Source organism: Vipera berus (assembly GCF_964194415.1).
Source record: "Vipera berus genome assembly, chromosome: 3".
In the NCBI taxonomy this organism is placed as follows: Eukaryota; Metazoa; Chordata; class Lepidosauria; order Squamata; family Viperidae; genus Vipera; species Vipera berus.
Genome location: NC_138204.1, coordinates 196,953,080 through 196,972,945, shown reverse-complemented (window position 1 = coordinate 196,972,945; position 19,866 = coordinate 196,953,080). Strand labels below are relative to the sequence as shown.

Below are 19,866 nucleotides of genomic sequence, written 5' to 3'. Positions count from 1 at the left end.
CCGATTCGCATTTCTGGCAATCTCCCTCACTCCGTTTCAGCTTGCTTTCTGCAAGAGAAAGCCGGGCTGAAGGGCCGCCTCCGCAGGTACTGCTCTAATGCAGAGAGGGAAGGACAAAGAGGGAGGGAGGGAGGGAGGGAAGGAAGGAAGGAAGGAAGGAAGGAAGGAAGGAAGGAAGGAAGGAAGGAAGGGACAATGGGAGAGGGAGGGAAAGAGAGAGAGAGAGAGAAAGAGAGGGAGAGAGAGAGAAGGAGAAATAATTTTTTTTTCTTGTTTTCCTGCTCTAAAAACTGGGTGCGTCTTATGGTCCGGTGCGTCTTATGGTCTGAAAAATACGGTAAGTACAATTTTAATCAGACTCAATATTTTTGTTACCATGTGTGAGCAGACTTCTTATCTTGATTAATAAATTGTTTTAACTTGCCCGGAGGTTTATACATCTTTATTGCTTTACTAGACTTCAGCAGATTTACTCATGGAGATGCTAAGAATTTAAGCTAGAACTGTGGACATAGAATATATATATGTTATTACTGAAATGTTATATTTTTTGTGTTATTAGAGTCTAATTTTCTTCATACCTAGACTCTTCTCACTTCACATAGTTTTTCAGAAACAGATTCAAACATTTTCAGCAACTTATTTTAACTATAATAGTGACATCTCCTGATAACAACTTCTCATCCTCTAGAAAGCAAGTCATGCCACACATATTCTATTAAAAGGTAGTTGTTGCTTGGCAATCATAACTGGGACCAGCAACATGATCTCTAAGTGAAACTTCACATGACTGCAACAGACTTAGAATGTTACTTTCCATTCACACATTACTTGAATTAGCAGGGTTGTTAGTGAGATAACTTCTTCATTGACTATGCTTGTCAGAAGCTAGTTGAAAAGTGCACTAAGTGCAAACGTGTCACTGTAAAATGATACAAGTGTCATAAATGCATGATCACATGATTATGAGGACCCTATGATGGTCAGAAATGTAAGATTATCCCACTTCACTCTTTTCATCAGAAATGTTAAATAAATTTAATATTTAATGGTCTGACATCTAGTCAGTTTATATTCAAAAAGGTTCCTTAAATAATTAGAAACAGAATATGAATGAGACCACTGTCCCATTTGTTTCAAATTTGAAAGATGTCAGAAAAAGAATTAAGATGTTCCTTCAGAACTAGTAATATTTATTTTTCTTTAAGGAAACAAATTGTGAACATTCCAGCTTATATAATTGATTATAAGTTGACTCTTCAACAAAGTGTTCTATAATACAGGACAATGTCAAACAAATTGGACCAAGCTACTGTCTCTAAAAGATAGTTAAATTTAAGAAGCTGCATAATCTTAATTTTTAATATACATTTCTATTACATTTTCTAATATGTTTACATTCTCATTCATCTTTATAATTATCATACTTTACTGTCAACTACATAATTTATTTTTTCATAGCTTTTATATTTATATATTCTGGGAGACGTCTTTTAAGGCTGCATCTGGAAAATATTCTTTAGAATTCAGTTACCTCTCCATGGCTTCAAATTTCATACCAGTTAACCGTTTAACTCTGTGGCTCCCAGGGAATTGCCGTCTTAGTTCTTGAAGGCAATACTATAAATTCAAAACACACACAAAAAAATGAGTAGGTAAAGAATGTAATTTTCAAATGTTTGAGTGATGTTTATTTGAATATAGTAACTAAGAGATTCATCTGGCAATCATCCATCCCAGTACAACCAAAATATCAAATTAACACTTCAACAATATTTGAAAGAAACCATTATATAGATCAAACCAAGACTACAAACATAACCAAAACACAGTATAACTAATTATAGATCAGGGTTTTTTTTTCCTTTTCAAACATATAATGCAACTTATATTGCTAGCAGAATTCAGTAATTCAGCTTTTTGTGCACAATTTTATATAAAAATTTATATCACATTTAATTTGGATTTACTGTAGTAAATCTATTAAAATGAAAACAACTATTTTTTTTACCTAAGTCAGTCACAGCTATTAAATGCAAATCCAATATAGCATGTTAGACAGAAACAAATTCCAAATTCAACTACTTCGGGGAATCAGTGCTTGGAGACATGATTAGAAGCTATCAAAAATAATAAAACATGAACATTATATAGACTAAAAAGATTACGGTAAATGTCTTATAGCCAGAGATTCTAAATATAAAAACTACAACAGAAAAGACATTTGACAAGACATGTGATCATAAGGAATAAAAGTGGTAGTAAAGGTAAGATCTCACAAAGGAGTCCAATTAAAAGACTGGAATTGACTATGAAAGACTAAATGAGGGATTACAGACACAAAGGAAGGTGAAAAGAATAGAGTTGAATTCTGCTCTTTAACAAAAGGCCCACAGCTAAAAAGCACATCCAAGTCAAGAACATGGGGCGGGGGGGGGGGGGGAAGGGTAGAGGGGAATATAACTATTTTTTTTTATGCAGCTCTATTTTCTTTCTGTAACTTCTATCTAAATAAAGCCACTGGATTGGGTTGGTGTATCCAGTGTATTTCATATCAAATTTATGTGAAGCATAGGAATAAATAAATCATGGATGATCTCTGAGCTTGTTTGTTTGCAAACTTTTGTTACCCGAGTCGGTAACATCTTCAATGCTAGAAGGGTTGTTCTCTGTTTATACAGAGTAGAAGATATTAGGTACTTGGGTAACCAAATGTCTATAAACAACCAAACTCAGTGAGTACCAAGGTCTCCATAATTCAATCTGAGATACATAGGACCTCCGCTCCTTCCGGCGCGATCTAAAGACTTACCTCTTCGAACAAGCTGGCCTGGCCTGATGGGATGGGTTGGGTTTTATTAATGTGTTTTAACTTTTCTTATTGTGTTTTAACTTATTGTAAGAGTTGTGGGCATTCTGTTTAATCTCTTTTATTTTTTGTATTTTGTTTTTTAACATGCATTGCCCTGTTCACCGCCCTGAGTCCTTCGGGAGAAGGGCGGTATACAAATAAAATTAATAATAATAATAATAATAATATATTATCATATATTGGTAATTAAATCACTGCCTATAATGAGTATGTAATGGACAGGGCTAAATGAGGTAAAATTCAGTCAATATACAGAGATTCTCAGGTAATGAACAAGTGGTGTTGAAAAGTTAAAGTTGCTATTAAACCTGGCCTTGTGCTCTGTGGTTTTGGCTTAATATAATCAGAGTTCGTTTAGCATGATTTTATTCCTTGTTTCTAATTATACAGTTTGCTTTGATCTTTGGAAAGCTAGTTTATACAGCTGTTTTATTTTAGCTAATTGGGGGTTTCAGTGAAAAACAGTATTTGAATTACCATCACGAGCTATCCTAAATTCAGCTTACAAATATATATAATTGTTGTCCCAAGTTATTTAAAAAAACTTTGAAAGAATTATCACTGAAGGCCAATACAATGTGATAAAGCTAATGAAACAATGAACAATGTGTATAATCTTCCTTACTTTCACTCTGTAAAATATGCTTAATTTTTCTAAATACAGTGGTAGGTTTATTTTAAAGAGATTACACTTAAACATAAATTATGATCGAATGAGAACTATGATGGAACCAACTATTGAGAGGAACAACACAGCCTCACTCAGTTCTTCAACCAGAGGTTTCACTGTATGTCTTATTAAAACATCAAGTATTTTAAAATATATAATTTCTAAATCACACTAATTCCCACAACTGAAGAGTGGATGGTAAAGGTGATAAGAGTTAACAGATATGGTGAGAGTGTTTTAATCAAAGAGAGGAATTTATCGAGTTTCATTTCTATTTGAAACTACTTCTGGTGTTTTTGCTCAAAGCTACACAAATGAACCTTTAATTTCAGGTTTTGAAAATCAGAATAATTTTGTAATTATAGAAATGGATTGAAACCTTGCAAAATGTAAAAGGTAGGGGTTGCATTTTTTTCTTTAGTTTCTCTTTTTCTCTTTGTTTTCTACCTTTTTTTCTGTATTTTATTTTATAATGAAACAATAAAAAAAATATTTAAATTTAAATGCAGTGCCCAAGAACAAGCTCAAGAATACATAAAAGACAAAAATGAGTCCACAATTATGCTATTCAAAATTCTGGACTGGAAACACTGTACAGATTTAATATCCATCTGCTCTTTCACTCAAGAAACATATTAACTGATTTTATAGCATTCTTCTTTTTTTGACTAAAAAGAGAAAAATATTTCCATGAAAATGAGAACATTTCTATAGCAGGTAAACAAAAAAAATGTACATGAAATATTTGAGTATATCCTTTATAGAAAAGGGACTAAAGTTAAAATATCAGTCTCAATATATCCTGCTAAATAACCTGCATATAATTGAGAAGAAAAACTGTGAAAACTGAATGAATACACATTACTGTTATTAGAAACAAATACAACTAAGTCATATGTGAGTGCCAACATACGGAAAATAGAACAAGCAATCATCATAGTACATTTTAAAACAAAATCTGAAGAAGCGATGTACATAATTCTGAAAAAGGAATAGCTTTGTAGGGACATACAATTAATGCACCTTTAAGCTATTGAATTAATAATATGCTTAAGGCACTGAGAGGTCCCCTCAATTTTTAAAACATGAAAGTTGGAAAGTCCAAAAAATAAATGCAATTATATTCTTCTAGTAAATATATTCTGCTTTAAATTCCAAATATTTCAATATAAAGTCCTTCACAAAAATGAATGTCTGGTCACATTGTTTTATTAACTCTCCAGAATAAATTCGGTACATTTTCAAAATAGTATGTTAAAAATTGAAAAGTTCACAGTTTTTAATTACTCCTCTTTTCCAGTGCAGCTTCTTATTTGATATAAAATGCAATTTCATAGGATTCCTTCTTCCGTAAGGAGTTTCAGGAAGCCATGATGAAAACATTCAAAACTTTTGAATGTTGCTCCTGGACACCTAGGAAATATGTCCTTGCACAGCCAGTTTCCAAATCAGTCATATGCATCTCAGAAAAGGCATGGATGTTTTAAAGGGAAGTTAGTGTATTTCACAAGATTTACATAGCCCTAAAGGTAGACTGCAGAAATATACTTCAGTAATGAACTGCAAAAGAAAACAAGGAGAATGCCTACCTATTGTGTTAGCAAAGATTAAATTTCCTGGATTTGCATAAGAAGTCTGTCGGAACACTTACCGATGCCAAGTCATCTCGGCTGCAATCCAACGCGGCGATCATCACTTGCTCATATATTATCCAAACTAGATAATACAAAATAGAGTAAAGCATAGATTTTTTCCCCACATACCTACTAATCAGCTCATAGCAAACTGTAGGAAATATTGCTTTTTATAAGTTAGTATACTTAATCTTACGGAAACCGATCACACTAGTGTTAAACCTGAATATTTGGATAAATTCCTTGTGTGTCTAACCACACTTGGCAAAATAAGTGAAGCATAATAAATAAATAAAGTATAAGTATTTGCTAAACATGTTTTAACTTCATTGCTCATGTATTTTTATACACTGGTTTATTTTAAAAGCTGAATTGAAAAAGCAACATGGGATATCAAATCAACTATGGAATGATTCAGAAGTGCCCAGCCTCAAAACCCCCCCCCCCAAAAAAAAGTCTGTGGTTTTGGCAAATAATAGCTTTCAGAAAAAACTTTGTTGATATAGGTGCAATGTTCTTTTATTTCCTTTAAATAATGTTTTTGTAAAATCCCTAAGTTGCTGTATTTATTGAATTCTAAAGTTCATGGAAGATGCTCCAATGAGAAATCTTGCTCTAAAGAATTAAAAAATGCTATTAGTCATATAATTATTCACCCCTGGCTACAGAAGTTAATGAAAATCCATGTTAATACTGCATTTCTTCTTTTTCATATATTTGCTATTCAGATTATGCCCCTTGACTAAAAATAACCCAATCTGATAAACTGAACATCTTTCAATTCCCATGCAAACCCAGGGCGTTTAGCTTCCATTAAGAAAAAAAAAAGATCATAGACAAGTACATATCTGCAATCTCTTGTGTAAAACCTGAAAGGATTCTGAGAATAGATGAACTTTCTAAGTAAAATAAAAATGCTTTCTGAGTAGTAAAGTATAAGCTATATGGTTAATGCAGGCCATAAAGGGCATGACAGCAAGAAATGACAATTCATTTACTGCAACCTCTGGAACAATGAAATAAATATACCACAAATGAATTAAAACAAAGTAATCAAAGTAATGTTGTGTTATCTAAATTCATGAATGTTATTAAGATGTTACTATAAATTCATAGAGTAATTCACCAAAAAAGGGTCAATCAGTATATTCAGCTGTTCTGATAAGATGATCCCTCTTTCCAACATAATTTACTTTGGTTCAAAATAGAAATTAATCCCACACAAGTTCACTATTCACTTATTCTTGTGAAGGAAAAAAGGATTTCACTACTCATGGTTACTTCTAGCAATATCCTAGATTAAAAGTTTTTTGATTTAGCATTTAATGAATGCTAAAACTAAAACTACTTTTTGTTTAATTTAAGTATTACTAAGATCAAGACTTCCTAAAATTAAATAAAGAATATTCTAGTTCAAAGACCTCTGCCAAAAATAAATTGCTCATACTATATGAATTAGGTTAAGTGAACTATAAAAAATTAAGACAAAATAAATTAATTAAAATCGAATCTTTTTTTTACTCCCTTCCAGCCTACATAGGAATCTTTCAACCCTGTACACTCAGATGCTTTACCCTGCACTGCATACATTGCTCCGTTAAAACATCTTTTTCAACAATTCCCTTCTAGTATAAAATACGGAATGCCAAGTTTCTTTCTGGGAAGAATTTGTATTGTGAACTGCCCAACTTTATTGTAAAAGCAACCTTCATACTGACTTCACGTCTCTGAATTTGCTTTAATTTTCAATAATAAACTTCTCTATTTCAAATCCCTAAACATTTGACTAGTTGAAATTTGTTTAATGTTTTTTGAGAGGGGTGGGGAAAGATATTTCCCAAAGCTATGAATAAAGAGTAACTTAATCTGTTGTAGCTACAAACTCCCTAGCCACACACTATATTTGTAAAAATCATATGTCTAGGAATACTGGTCAATTTTAAGCTTTCAAAGTTTATGGACATACTGTGCATCAAAATGGCACAAAAAAGTGGCATGATGGAGAAATCAACTGTATATTGACTGTAACTAACCCAGATTGGATCCTGTATACTAATTATTTTATCTGATATTTTAATATAAATCCATATATCTGAATTTATTGGCCTTTATTACAAAATACAAATTTTAACTGGATACTATTAAAACATAGAACACAACATATATGACTGCACATCAGAAAAATTAACTAATAAAGAGAAGTAAAATAGTTTTGACCTACTGTCATCACCAAGCTTAGCTGCATATTCATTAATTAACTCTTCTCCAACTTCAACTATTTGCTCACTGTTCCGATAGTTCTCTTCTCTCCATTTTCTCATTTTGTCTCGCATCTCTGAAAGAAACAAACAATTAGAAGAGAATAACAATAGTATTCAATATTTCTATTGTTTTCTATTGTTTCTATTGTTCTATTATTTCTATTTCAATATCTCATTTAAACAAATAATCATTGCTGGATTATGGCTGTCATATGAACACATATGTATAATTCTCTTTCTCGTGTTATCCTCACACCGCCTTTCAACAAAAATTAAAATTGGAAACTTACTGCTATAGTTCAGCATACTTCTACCTTTTTGGAATGACTAAACCTATACAGAGTATAAAACTCCAAACTGATTTTGAATTACTACCCTCTTGATGCCAAAAATACATAGCAGTACAAAAACATCATATAGAACTGAAAGTGTAAATTTCTAAATATTATCTTACTATTTAATTGCTATTTTATGACTATTGTTCTTTCAACTCTCCAAGGAGTATTTGTTGCAATTGGTAATTATTCTGGGAGCCATTTCTTGCTGCAAATGTAAAATAAGCTTATTCTGAATGCCGAACAGTTTTATTTTAAAATGATAATATCCAATTATAGGATAAAAGACAACACTATCACACATCCCATTTACACTTCCTTTGAGAATTCTCAGGTTGTTTTCAGAACTCTCTAAAGAATAAATTATTAAATGGTTAACGGATATAATTTTCTTATTTTAATAAAACTAATAAAACTATAATATTAACTCATAAAGCTATATTTCTTACTATTTCCTAAATCAAAATATAAGTATAGGAGAAAAATATTACTATTAGAATTAATGAAGCAACATATATGTATACACTTTATATTTTTAAAATATTCATTTTTCTTAATTAACAAGGTATCATCTAATACGTGAAAAAGAGCAAGAGCAGGATTTCTTTCTACAGTTTATTTTTTTAAAGTTTATGATAGATGCGGCTCTAATAAAAGTAAATGTCAAGAATAATATAATGGATGTCATATATGCCGCTAAACAATATAAAACTTTAAAAAGCTTAAAAATATCAAAGTATAGACTAGATCATGAAGGCTTTCCAGTTTCTTAAAATCACTATGCACTGCCGAGTCCTCTGAAGATTTGTTTTAGACTAGCAATTTTATGATTAAAAAATCAGTACTTACCAAAGAAAACATCAAATATTCATGAGCCTGCCTTATTATTGGTGCTGTTATTATTAATACATGCAAAAGACTTGCAGAATTATTTTATCTGATATTTAATATGAAATACATACCGTATCTCTGAATTAGTTGGTCAATTTTAAGTTAAATAAACCTCTTTCTACAATCTGCTCCTATTCCACCCCTCCCTCTCCCACATAAAAAAAACAACTCAGTATGTTGGAAACATACTGCATTTTATTCTAAAAGTCAACAAAACCACTGTATATTATGTTTCATGTGCCTGAGTAGAGCTAAATGGTTCCTGACTCAAGATGATCCCTGGAAATTAAAAAATGGACATAAACAATCTGAGTAAATATTGTATCTATTACCGAGACTAAGATTAAAATATTAAAAGCCGTGTTCATGAATTTACTTCACCACTGGTAGAATATCTATTAGTATGTAAGATTAATTCCAATTCAAAAAAAAATCTATGTTAGAGTATGCTATAGGATTTCAAATACGGAGGGGGAAAAAGGAGACAATCCAGTTTTGTCATTTGATAATTATTTTTTAAAAGAAAAAGAGTAACTTTGAAGTAACTTGAAAAATTCTGCCCGCTGAATTTTTGTCACAGATTAATACTAGAGTCTTCAAAGAGCATTATAAACCGCCCTGAGTCCTTTGGAAGTAGGGCGGTATATAAACCGAATTAATAAATAATAAATAAATAAATAAATTATTTCCAGCAGTATGACAAATATTGATGCCTAAGATAAGTTAAAGGACCAGAGTTGAAGATACATAGAAAACAGGAAGAAATATTTTCCACTGTACATGGCTCTCTATTACCAAATTAGATGCAACGCTCATCACTGTTGCGAGTCTTTCAAAATTATTGGAAATATTAAGAATTACTTTGAAAAGGGAGATTACAAGATAATATACTTCAATCAAAGCATGTAAAAGTTTTTTCACAGCTAGAATTACTTTAATAAATTTAATTCTTTCAAAAATGGAAATGAGAGCTATAGCACCTGATTGTAAAAATTACGCCTAATTTGTAGTAACCTGATAGAACAGAAATACCATATGGTAGCTTGATTTATGATTATGATCATTGTAAAAGAATTATAAAATCAAGACAGGGCACATGGTGACCCACTTAATAACCACAATGATTTATGACCAAAATTCTCAGCTCAGTTGTGGTTGAGAGTCCAGGGCCACCTGTATAGTTTTCTTCACACATTATTTCTGAGTGTTTTTTTAGTTATGTTTTTGTTCATTGTATATTTATATAAGCTTTTAAAAAGAAAGATTATCCTCTGAGTTTTATTTTAATATTTCCACCATGGTTCTCTTTATTCAGCAATGTACAATACACATTCATGCTAGGATAGTAATCAACCATCAAATTCAAGCTGATAATTTTATCTCCTTTACAGAATTTCTCATTTACAACTAAATTTGCATTATACCTCTATTTTAAATGTGTGACTATGAACACTGAAGCAAAAATGTGAAATTCCAGAAAAATGAAGGCTAAGGAAAGCTAAATATTCTTTTATACTTAGCTACATATAGATATTAGTTTGGATACTCTTTTAAGGCTCACTAAAAAGGGTGGACGTTGGCATTACAAAATGACAATTGGTAAAGAGGCACCTTCTATAAATTTCATTTATGAAAAATGCCTCCCTCCTTTTCTCTTCAGACTCCCTGTACCACTCTGAAAGGTTCTAATCCAAAAAAGAATATATGTGTCTTTGAAATGTACTTTCACTTTCTCCTAATCTTAAAGATTGGGATAATCTAATATCTCTTAAGGTTTTTTTATTTATTTAAAAGTATGATGTATGAGTGTAACAGTTTAAGACATTTCCTCTGTGTAATAGAATTCACTTCAGGTAATAATTTAAACCTGAATTAAATTAATTTCATTTAAAAACTATATAGATGATCAGAAAAAGTTGCACCAGTCTTTGGATGTTCTCTCTACCTTCTTTATGAGGGTTAGAGAAGTATAGGCTTCCTCTCAAATGTTAAAATAACATGAAATTAGTCATAACACGATTCAGAAACAAGGATGGTATTGGTTTCTTCCAATTAATCAGTTGGATTAACACATTATGCTCTGCTATACTGTGTATTAAGGTTTCTTAAGTCACATCAGCTGGATTCAGACATGCTAAACATAGCCAAATGAGCTACATTACTTCAGTAGTCCATATAGTTCTGTAACTCTGTATTATTATTATTAGAGACAGATCCGATTTATATATTGAATCAAATCATATGGTTTATAAATCCACCTGCTTTAATTGTAAAACATAATTTATGGTTTGGCCTGATAGGTGAAATCAGCAAATTGTTAATGTTAAGGCATCAAACCAGTTCAAGGTTGAGAGGGACCAGATTTCCTAAGACTAGTTTGAAGTAAGGCCTGAATTGATACTTCTTAGCCTTTACACAACAGCAACAATGGAGTGATTTCAGAATATCTGAAATTACTCACTCCCTCTCCCCCACCTCCATGTGTTTATTCATTAATCCCATGCCTTTCATTAATCTCGTGACATTTTGTTCTGCAAATATATGAATGGCATATTTTCACTAAAAATAAATGGGAAGATGGATTAATATTAAGCAGTATCAGTCATAGTAAATTCAAAAATGTTTCTAGTTCTGAATATGCCCTATATAATTCTTAGTAAATCCAACACTAAGTTTGAAAATGGTCAATCCTACTCAGAGCATTTTGTTGTTGGAATGGGAGGGAGAAGTAAATGTAGTGAATTTGTAAGACTGTAGTAAACCTTAATTTAATGGATTTCAGATACAAAAGATAAAATCTGCCTGCATTCCATATCCTTCTGCACATGCATAAAATCTTATCTGCCATTTTACATATGTGTGAAATAATCTCATTTGAATTTAACAAACATTGTGCTTAATGGAAACTGCCTCCCCTATTTTCCATTAAACTATCTCCTATAAACTCTGATCTCCCCTTAAATTAGGAAAAAGTGGATAGGTGAAGGATTATCTCACTTTTATACACAAGATAGGTTCAAACATGGGAAATCCATATAGAAATAACAAAGTTCAAGGATCATATAAGTTGGTACAGTTTATCTACACAGAATTGTTGCTTAATTTATCTTAATAGCAAAGAGTTAGTCTTTCCTATCCTGTTTTTATGGTTTTTGATGTATAATTACATGTATAGCAGTAATAAATAACACTTGTAAGAGATGACTAGGCTAAGCCCAAGGAAGGGATCAAACGCATCCTGTCTTCCATCCCTTCATGCCCACAAGAGATCTAAGTCAAGCCTACCTTGAATTTCATTATCTATTACCTATTTGCTTTGACTGTTAGTAGTTAAGATTCTTGTAGAGAACATGAACTTGCAGTAAACCTTTATATTGATTTTGGATTGCCTGGACTTCCTGATTTTCCTGTGCTTAACAATACCTATACTTGCATACACGCACACATATGTGTGTATGTATATGTATACACCCACACACTTTTTTTTCCTCTTTCAAGTGTGTCCGATTCTTGGAGACTGTTTGGATAAGTCTCTGAGGTTTTCTTGGCAAGGTTCTTCAGAAATGGTTTGCCTTTATTTCCTTCCTAGGGCTAAGAGAAAATGACAAGCCCAAAGTCACCCAGCTGGCTTCAATGATTAAGGCAGGGCTAGAAACAGTTTCTTGATTTCTAGCCTGATGAGTTGCTCTAATATATATAAATATATAATTATAGGAATATATATATGGATATAATACCTAAAATATATAAAAATCTTAAAATCATATTTACACATGGCTAACTCAAATAAATGGAAAAAATATTACAATTTGCTTTATTTCTTGAAGAAAATGTGGTAAGAAACTGAGTAAGTGGAACAGCAATATAAATCAAGTAGACTTGACAAGAAACACATGAGCTAATTCTACATTATTGTAAGGCTACATTAACACAATCTTGCAAGTCTGAAAGTACAAATCTCATGCTGTTTCTTTTTACCGCCTGATAAATTAGGGCAGATTAGTACTATTATTATCTTTCTTAGCACATTATTCAACTTCAGGCTCCCACTGCTCTTTATTTGATCACCCCCTAGACAGCATCTCTTCCCCTCATCTCTCAAGGTCATTCCCACATGCCATTACAAATATAAAGTGGAAGAATCTTAATTTATGGTCAACTCGAAGTTACTAGCTCACACCAATTTTTTTATCATGCCTACATTATTTTTACATATAGCTCAAGGCAGTGAACATACCTCTTTCTATTTCCTCACAACAGCAAACCTATGAAGGGATTAGGGCTGAGAAACAGTGACTGGCCCAAAGTCACCCAGCCAACTTTCATGATAAAGGCCAGACTAGAACTTACAATCTCTTGGCATCTAGTCTGGTGCTTTAACTAATAGACCAATCTGGTTCAATATAATAATGAAATTTAACTTAATAATTACAGTTAAAACACCTATCTACTGCACCTATATTAGCTATCTATTATCCTGGACAAACTCACATAATGATCCCAAGCCAAAGCAAGCCCAAAATAACAATAAAAAGACAATATCCTAAAACTAAAATGTCCCATATTTTACCTCCAGGTAAATAGGCAAAAGTATTTTGCTATCAATGTCTTCCTCTGTCTCACAGGGAACAGTTATGCAAACTGTAGTCACTTTTATTTAATTAACCTCAAAGGGCTGTTGTGAAGATAACAGGTGCTATCACAGACTCTTTGGAGAAAGATGAAAGTCAGCCGTTTCTTTAGGAAGTGCTGCGGCATTTCCATTGTAAAGACTGTACCAGTATTTATAGAGTAGGAACTGAACTTGAAACTATTTTTTTTTCCACTCTTAGCTTAGAATCAATACATCTGTAATAAAAAAAATCACCTATTAACTATCCTGAATTCAGAAAAAGTACCAAAACAACATCCCACATAAAATCTGCAGGTCTGTGCCCAGTTCTGTATATACCCAGACTTCTGAATAAATAAAAATCAGTCTTGTGTCCTAAACTGCATTCCACATAAGATTCAAGGCCTATGTTTACGCAAAATTATCTGAATAGCTTGCCTACATTCATACTTCACCAAGTAGTTTGTTCTGAAAACTTACATTTCCATCATTGGTAAGTATATTAATACATATATAAAAGAAAGAAAAAAGGCAGGCAGCCTATCCACTTTAACATCCATTCTCTCCACTCTAATTTTACAGACTCAAGATCATACTATTTACATTATTACTGCTTATCCCATAACTGAAAGCAAGACAGATTCTGTTCAAAAAAAAGTCTTCATTGCATATTACAAGGGAGTATCATGAATTCACTTCTGATTATGTATTACATTTTTGCAATTAACTTTGATTCAGGAAAAGGCTTGGTTTACACATCATGCTAAGCAACATTGTGGCTCACATTAGTGTGCCAACCCAAATAAGTGTCTGTCATTCAAGAAACCCAGAAAAACCCGACAAAATCTTCCTAGGCGGTGATAGCTTTGAAAAGAAACCTAGAGGGGGAAAAAAAATCTTCAGCACAGGAAAACGTGAAATACTTCACCTTCACACTTCAGGTTCTTCAGCGTATAATTTCTTCCCCTTCCATTCTTGGGATGGAAGACGCCAAGTGTCTCCGGAGGGGATCAAAGTAGGGATTGTTATTTTATATCCGTAACTTCCGAGTGGATCAGACTCCACCACCTTTCCTTCTCTTCTAAACAGAACTGTGAAGGGTTACGTATACCTTTGAACACGCTACGATGGGCAAATGAGAAGACGTGAAGGCGATTACAGGGTTAATTACTCCGAATTATGCGTAAATTATCTTTGAGAATTGGACCTGGGAAGAGCTTCCAAACGACTTTTCCCTTGCGAGGAGAGCAGTGACGGGGACGAATACAAGCGGTGAAACACAAGCCCCTCCGTTGCTACGAACGCGACTAAAGAAACATCGTAAGCACCCCATCTCTTTACGTCTCCCTCCCCTTCCCCCCCCCTCGCTCCACTCCACGGCCGCCGGGTTTACCTTCCCAAGTCACATCGTACATCTCAGAGACTTTCGCCATCTTGCCGAGCCGGTCGCTCACGTGATCCCGCCTTCAGATTTCTAGCCCGTGCTAGAACACGATCTGATTGGCTGGGCTCGCGGAGGGCGGGAAGAAGGAGATTAGGTCGGAGGACTTGCTCGATCAGTCGGGCAGAGGCGGGGTTCCCTGCTGCGATCTCATTTAACCAACCTCTGAAGGAAGGAAGGCAGGCTGCTGAGTGAGTTAACCTTGAGCCGCTCGGAATCGAACTCCCGGAGTGAGCAGTGAGTTAACCTGCAGTACTGCATTCTAACCACTGCGCCACCATGGCTCGGTAAAGGAGATACCCTTCCCCTGATATAGGATTGGTGGCAGATCCCAGGATACCAGCACATAGAAGGATGACGGGAAGTGCCAACATAGAGTGGGGAAGGGATCAGCTTTTTATCTTCTTTAACCGAAGGAGAGTTGGGTGTCATTGAAAAAGGGTTTTCTGGAGAAGTGTCTACAGCAGAGTTTTCCAACCGTGTTGAACTCAAGATGTCTGGACATTCAGGGAGTTAAAATCTATACCTCTTTAAAAGCTGCCAAATTTGAAAGACACTAGGGCAGGGGTCCCTAACCTTGGCCACTTTATGACTTGTGGACTTCAACTCCCAGAATTCCTCAGCCACAAGTCATAAAGTGGCCAGGGGTGGGGACCTCTGCACTAAAGTACGGTAAAGATGGCTGAACTTTAGCTATTTTAATTAGCTACAATTCCCTAGATTTGTGTTTAGATATAACCAATGTTATATCTAACATTGGATATAACCCCTTCATGGATTACTGCCTTGTCGTGGCGAAGGGGCTTGTGTAATTCAATGAAGCTATGAGCTATGCCGTGCAGGGCCACCCAAGACGGAAAGGTCATAGCAGAGAGTTCTGACAAAACGTGATCCACTGGAGAAGGAAATGGCAACCCACTCCAGTATCTTTGCCATGAAAACCCTATGGACAGTACCAAAAGGCAAAACGATATGACGCTGGAAGATGAGCCCCTCAGGTCGGAAGGCGTCCAATATGCTACTGGGGAAGAGCAGAGGGCTAGTAGCGCCAGAAAGAATGAAGCGACTGGGCCAAAGCTGAAAGGACGCTCAGCTGTGGATATGTCTGGTGGTGAAAGGAAAGTCCGATGCTGTAAAGATTTTTTCTCCACAGGAACCTGGAATGTAAGATCCATGAATCAAGAAAAGCTGGACGTGGTCAAACAAGAGATGACAAGACTAAACATCAACATCTTAGGTATCAGTGAACTAAAATGGACAGGAATGGGTGAATTTAATTCAGATGACCATCAGGTATACTACTGCGGGCAAGAATCCCTCAAGAAATGGAGTAGCCTTCATAATCAATAAAAAAGTAGGAAAAGCAATACTAGGATACAATCCTCAAAATGACAGAATGATCTCAGTTCAAATCCAAGGCAAACCATTCAATATCACAGTAGTCCAAGTCTATGCCCCAACCACCGGTGCTGAAGAGGATGAAATTGACTGGTTCTATGAAGCTCTACAGCACCTTATAGAACTAACACCCAAAAATGATGTCCTTATCATCATGGGGGATTGGAATGCTAAAGTAGGAAGCCAAAAGATAACTGGAATAACAGGCAAGTTTGGCCTTGGAGTACAAAATGAAGCAGGGCACAGGCTGATAGAATTTTGTCAAGAGAATACGATGGTCATAGCAAACACTCTTTTCCAACAACCCAAGAGACGGCTTTACACATGGACATCACCAGACGGTCAACACAGAAATCAGATTGACTATATGCTCTGCAGCCAAAGATGGAGAAGCTCTATACAGTCAGTAAAAACAAGACCAGGAGCTGACTATGGCTCAGACCATGAGCTTCTTGTTGCAAAGTTTAGGCTTAAATTAAAGAAAGTAGGGAAAAGCGCTAGGCCAGTCAGGTATGAATTAAATCATATCCCTGTTGAATATACAGTAGAGGTGACAAATAGATTTAAAGAATTAGATCTGATAGACAGAGTGCCTGAAGAACTATGGACAGAGGTTCGCAACATTGTACAAGAGGTAGCAACCAAAACCATCCCAAAGAAACAGAAATGCAAGAAAGCAAAATGGCTGTCTGAGGAAGCTTTGCAAATAGCTGAGGAAAGGAGGGAAGCGAAAGGCAAGGAAGAAAAAGAAAGATATGCCCAATTAAATGCAGAATTCCAAAGAATAGCTAGAAGAGATAAGAATGTCTTCTTAAATGAACAATGCAAAGAAATAGAAGAAAACAATAGAATAGGGAGGACCAGAGATCTTTTCAAGAAAATTGGAGAGATGAAAGGAACGTTTAATGCAAAAATGGGCATGATAAAGGACCAAAATGGCAGGGACCTAACAGAGGCAGAAGAGATTAAGAAGAGGTGGAAAAATTACACAGAAGAACTATACAAGAATGAGCTTAACGTCCCTGATAATCACAATGAGGTGGTCACTGACCTTGAGCCAGACATCCTAGAATGTGAAGTGAAGTGGGCCTTAGAAAAGCTGAGCAACAACAAAGCTAGTGGAGGTGACAGTATTCCAGCTGAGCTATTCAAAATCTTAAAAGACGATGCAGTAAAAGTGCTACACTCAATTTGCCAGCAAATTTGGAAAACTCAACAGTGGCCACAGGATTGGAAAAGATCAGTTTACATTCCAATTCCAAAGAAAGGCAGTGCTAAAGAATGTTCAAACTATCGCACCATTGCACTCATTTCTCATGCTGGTAAAGTTATGCTTAAAATTCTACAAGCTAGACTCCAGCAGTATGTGGATCGAGAACTACCAGACATACAGGCAGGATTTCGAAGAGGCAGAGGAACAAGAGATCAAATTGCTAACATACGCTGGATCATGGAGAAAGCTAGAGCGTTCCAGAAAAACATCTACTTCTGCTTCATTGACTATGCTAAAGCCTTTGATTGTGTGGACCATAACAAACTGTGGCAAGTCCTTAAAGAGATGGGCATACCAGACCATCTTATTTGTCTCTTGAGAAACCTATATGCGGGCCAAGAAGCAACAGTGAGAACTGGACATGGAACCACTGATTGGTTCAAAATTGGGAAAGGAGTCCGGCAAGGCTGCATACTGTCGCCTTGCCTATTTAACTTATATGCAGAGCACATCATGAGAAAGGCAGGGCTAGATGAATCAAAAGTTGGAATTAAGATTGCCGGAAGAAGCATCAACAACCTAAGATATGCAGATGATACCACTCTAATGGCAGAAAGTGAAGAGGAACTAAAGAGCCTCTTGTTGCGAGTGAAGAAGGAGAGTGCAAAACTTGGGTTGAAACTAAACATTAAGAAAACCAAGATCATGGCATCCGGCCCTCTCAATTCCTGGCAAATAGATGGGGAAGAAATGGAGGTAGTGACAGATTTTATTTTCCTGGGCTCCAAGATCACTGCAGATGGGGACTGTAGCCAAGAAATTAAAAGACGCTTGCTCCTTGGGAGGAAAGCCATGGCAAATCTAGACAGCACACTAAAAAGCAGAGACATCACCCTGTCAACAAAAGTGCGTATAGTCAAGGCGATGGTCTTCCCAGTTGCAATGTATGGCAGTGAAAGCTGGACCATAAGAAAAGCTGAGCGCCAAAGAATTGAAGCCTTTGAACTATGGTGCTGGAGAAGACTCCTGCGAGTCCCTTGGACTGCAAGGCGATCAAACCGGTCAGTCCTAGAGGAGATCAACCCTTACTGCTCTTTAGAAGGCCAGATCCTGAAGCTAAAACTCAAATACTTTGGCCACCTAATGAGAAGGAAGGATTCACTGGAGAAGAGCCTAATGCTGGGAAAGATTGAGGGCAACAGAAGAAGGGGACGACAGAGAAGTAGGTGGCTGGATGGAGTCACTGAAGCAGTATGTGTGAGCTTAAATGGACTCCAGAAGATGGTAGAGGACAGGAAGGCCTGGAGGAACATTGTCCATAGGGTCGCGATGGGTCGGACACGACTTCGCAACTAACAACAACAACAACAACAACATAACCAATGTTCTTACAAACCACAAATGGCAGCATGCCAATATAAAACTGGTCAGTTTGTTTTATGGACTTAATGTGGGTTTTTTAAACCTGAAATCACAGCCATTTTGTGCTGCTTCTGTGTATTTTCAAATATGCACACATATCTTCCTAACTCAAAATGTAGCTTAAAGAGATAATCCGCTTGTGACCTCTTGTATATTGGCTGCTTCCATCACAATTAAAGTGCCTCTTTCCCCTTACTTACACAAGGCCTAGTGAGAGAACAGAGACAGATTTTAATTGCATTCTGCTGAGTGTCCGAAATGTGTCTAAAAATCAAACGAAATCCTCAGATGTCTACAATTGTATAATTTAAAGGAAACTCCTAGATCATATAGGCAATATATGAAAATCCTATTAATTCCTAATACTGAATTTGCTAGTTAGAATGATCTCTAGAAACTCCTTACAAACATTGGACATCTTGTCAAAATTCCTTTTGAGTACATAGATAATCAATTTAAATAAGTAAATAAATAAATTTAAGTAAATATAAATAAATAAATCTTCAAGAATATGTGCTGTTCTGTAAAGAGTATCTGGGTTTTATAATATACAGTAACTTACTCCGTAGAGTATTTTTTTTCCCCAAATATGTCTTGCATTTGTTATCAGCTGTGGAGAAAAAAAGGCAGTGATCTAGAGCAGATGTTTATAAACATGTCCACAGAAAATAAATAAACTACAACATTTGAATAAATCCATGATGAAATAACACCATTAATCTGGGACGCGGAGGCCTTATAGAAATATTATTCTTGGACAGTTTTGTTGATCAACAAATATTAATATTTATTAGTATAAGTAATAGTATTGTTAATATAAAAATAAGTCTTTTGTTACTTTTCATAATGAAATATATTTGTATTAAGCCACTTCCAAGGAGCAAATAATGGCATAAATAAAAGATTAAATACACATAGTTGATAAAATTTAATCATTATTAATCAATTCAAAGAGTAAGACCTAGCTGAAAAGGAAAATTATGGGCACAACTCCCTAGAGATGGTATTCAGCAGTTTGGGAGCCTTTTCCCATAAGCATGCCAAAAAATACATCATATCTAACCAAAATCCAGATTGGTTTATTACTGAATTTATATATCACACAATTACAGTGGCT

General features: G+C 34.9%; 1 protein-coding gene across 4 annotated transcripts in view; it reads right to left on the bottom strand.

Annotated features, from left to right (window-relative positions):
* Positions 1-14,734, bottom strand: part of EMC2 (ER membrane protein complex subunit 2) — a 41,887-nt gene extending 27,153 nt beyond the window's left edge. For 2 of the 4 annotated variants that reach the window (XR_014026114.1, XM_081325179.1), the window contains exons 1-4: positions 14,669-14,734; positions 7,398-7,511; positions 5,194-5,258; positions 1,535-1,620 (exon numbers count right to left, since the gene is read on the bottom strand). Coding sequence is in view for 3 of the 4 variants with exons in the window: in XM_081325179.1 (XP_081181305.1) it covers positions 1,535-1,620; positions 5,194-5,258; positions 7,398-7,511; positions 14,669-14,708 (305 nt within the window). In the remaining variant the exon portion in view is untranslated. Of the gene's footprint in view, positions 1-1,534; positions 1,621-5,193; positions 5,259-7,397; positions 7,512-14,203; positions 14,398-14,668 lie in introns of all 4 variants that reach the window. The other 2 variants (XM_081325180.1, XM_081325181.1) reach the window with 2 other exon arrangements.
* Between the last annotated feature and the right edge of the window lie 5,132 nt (positions 14,735-19,866).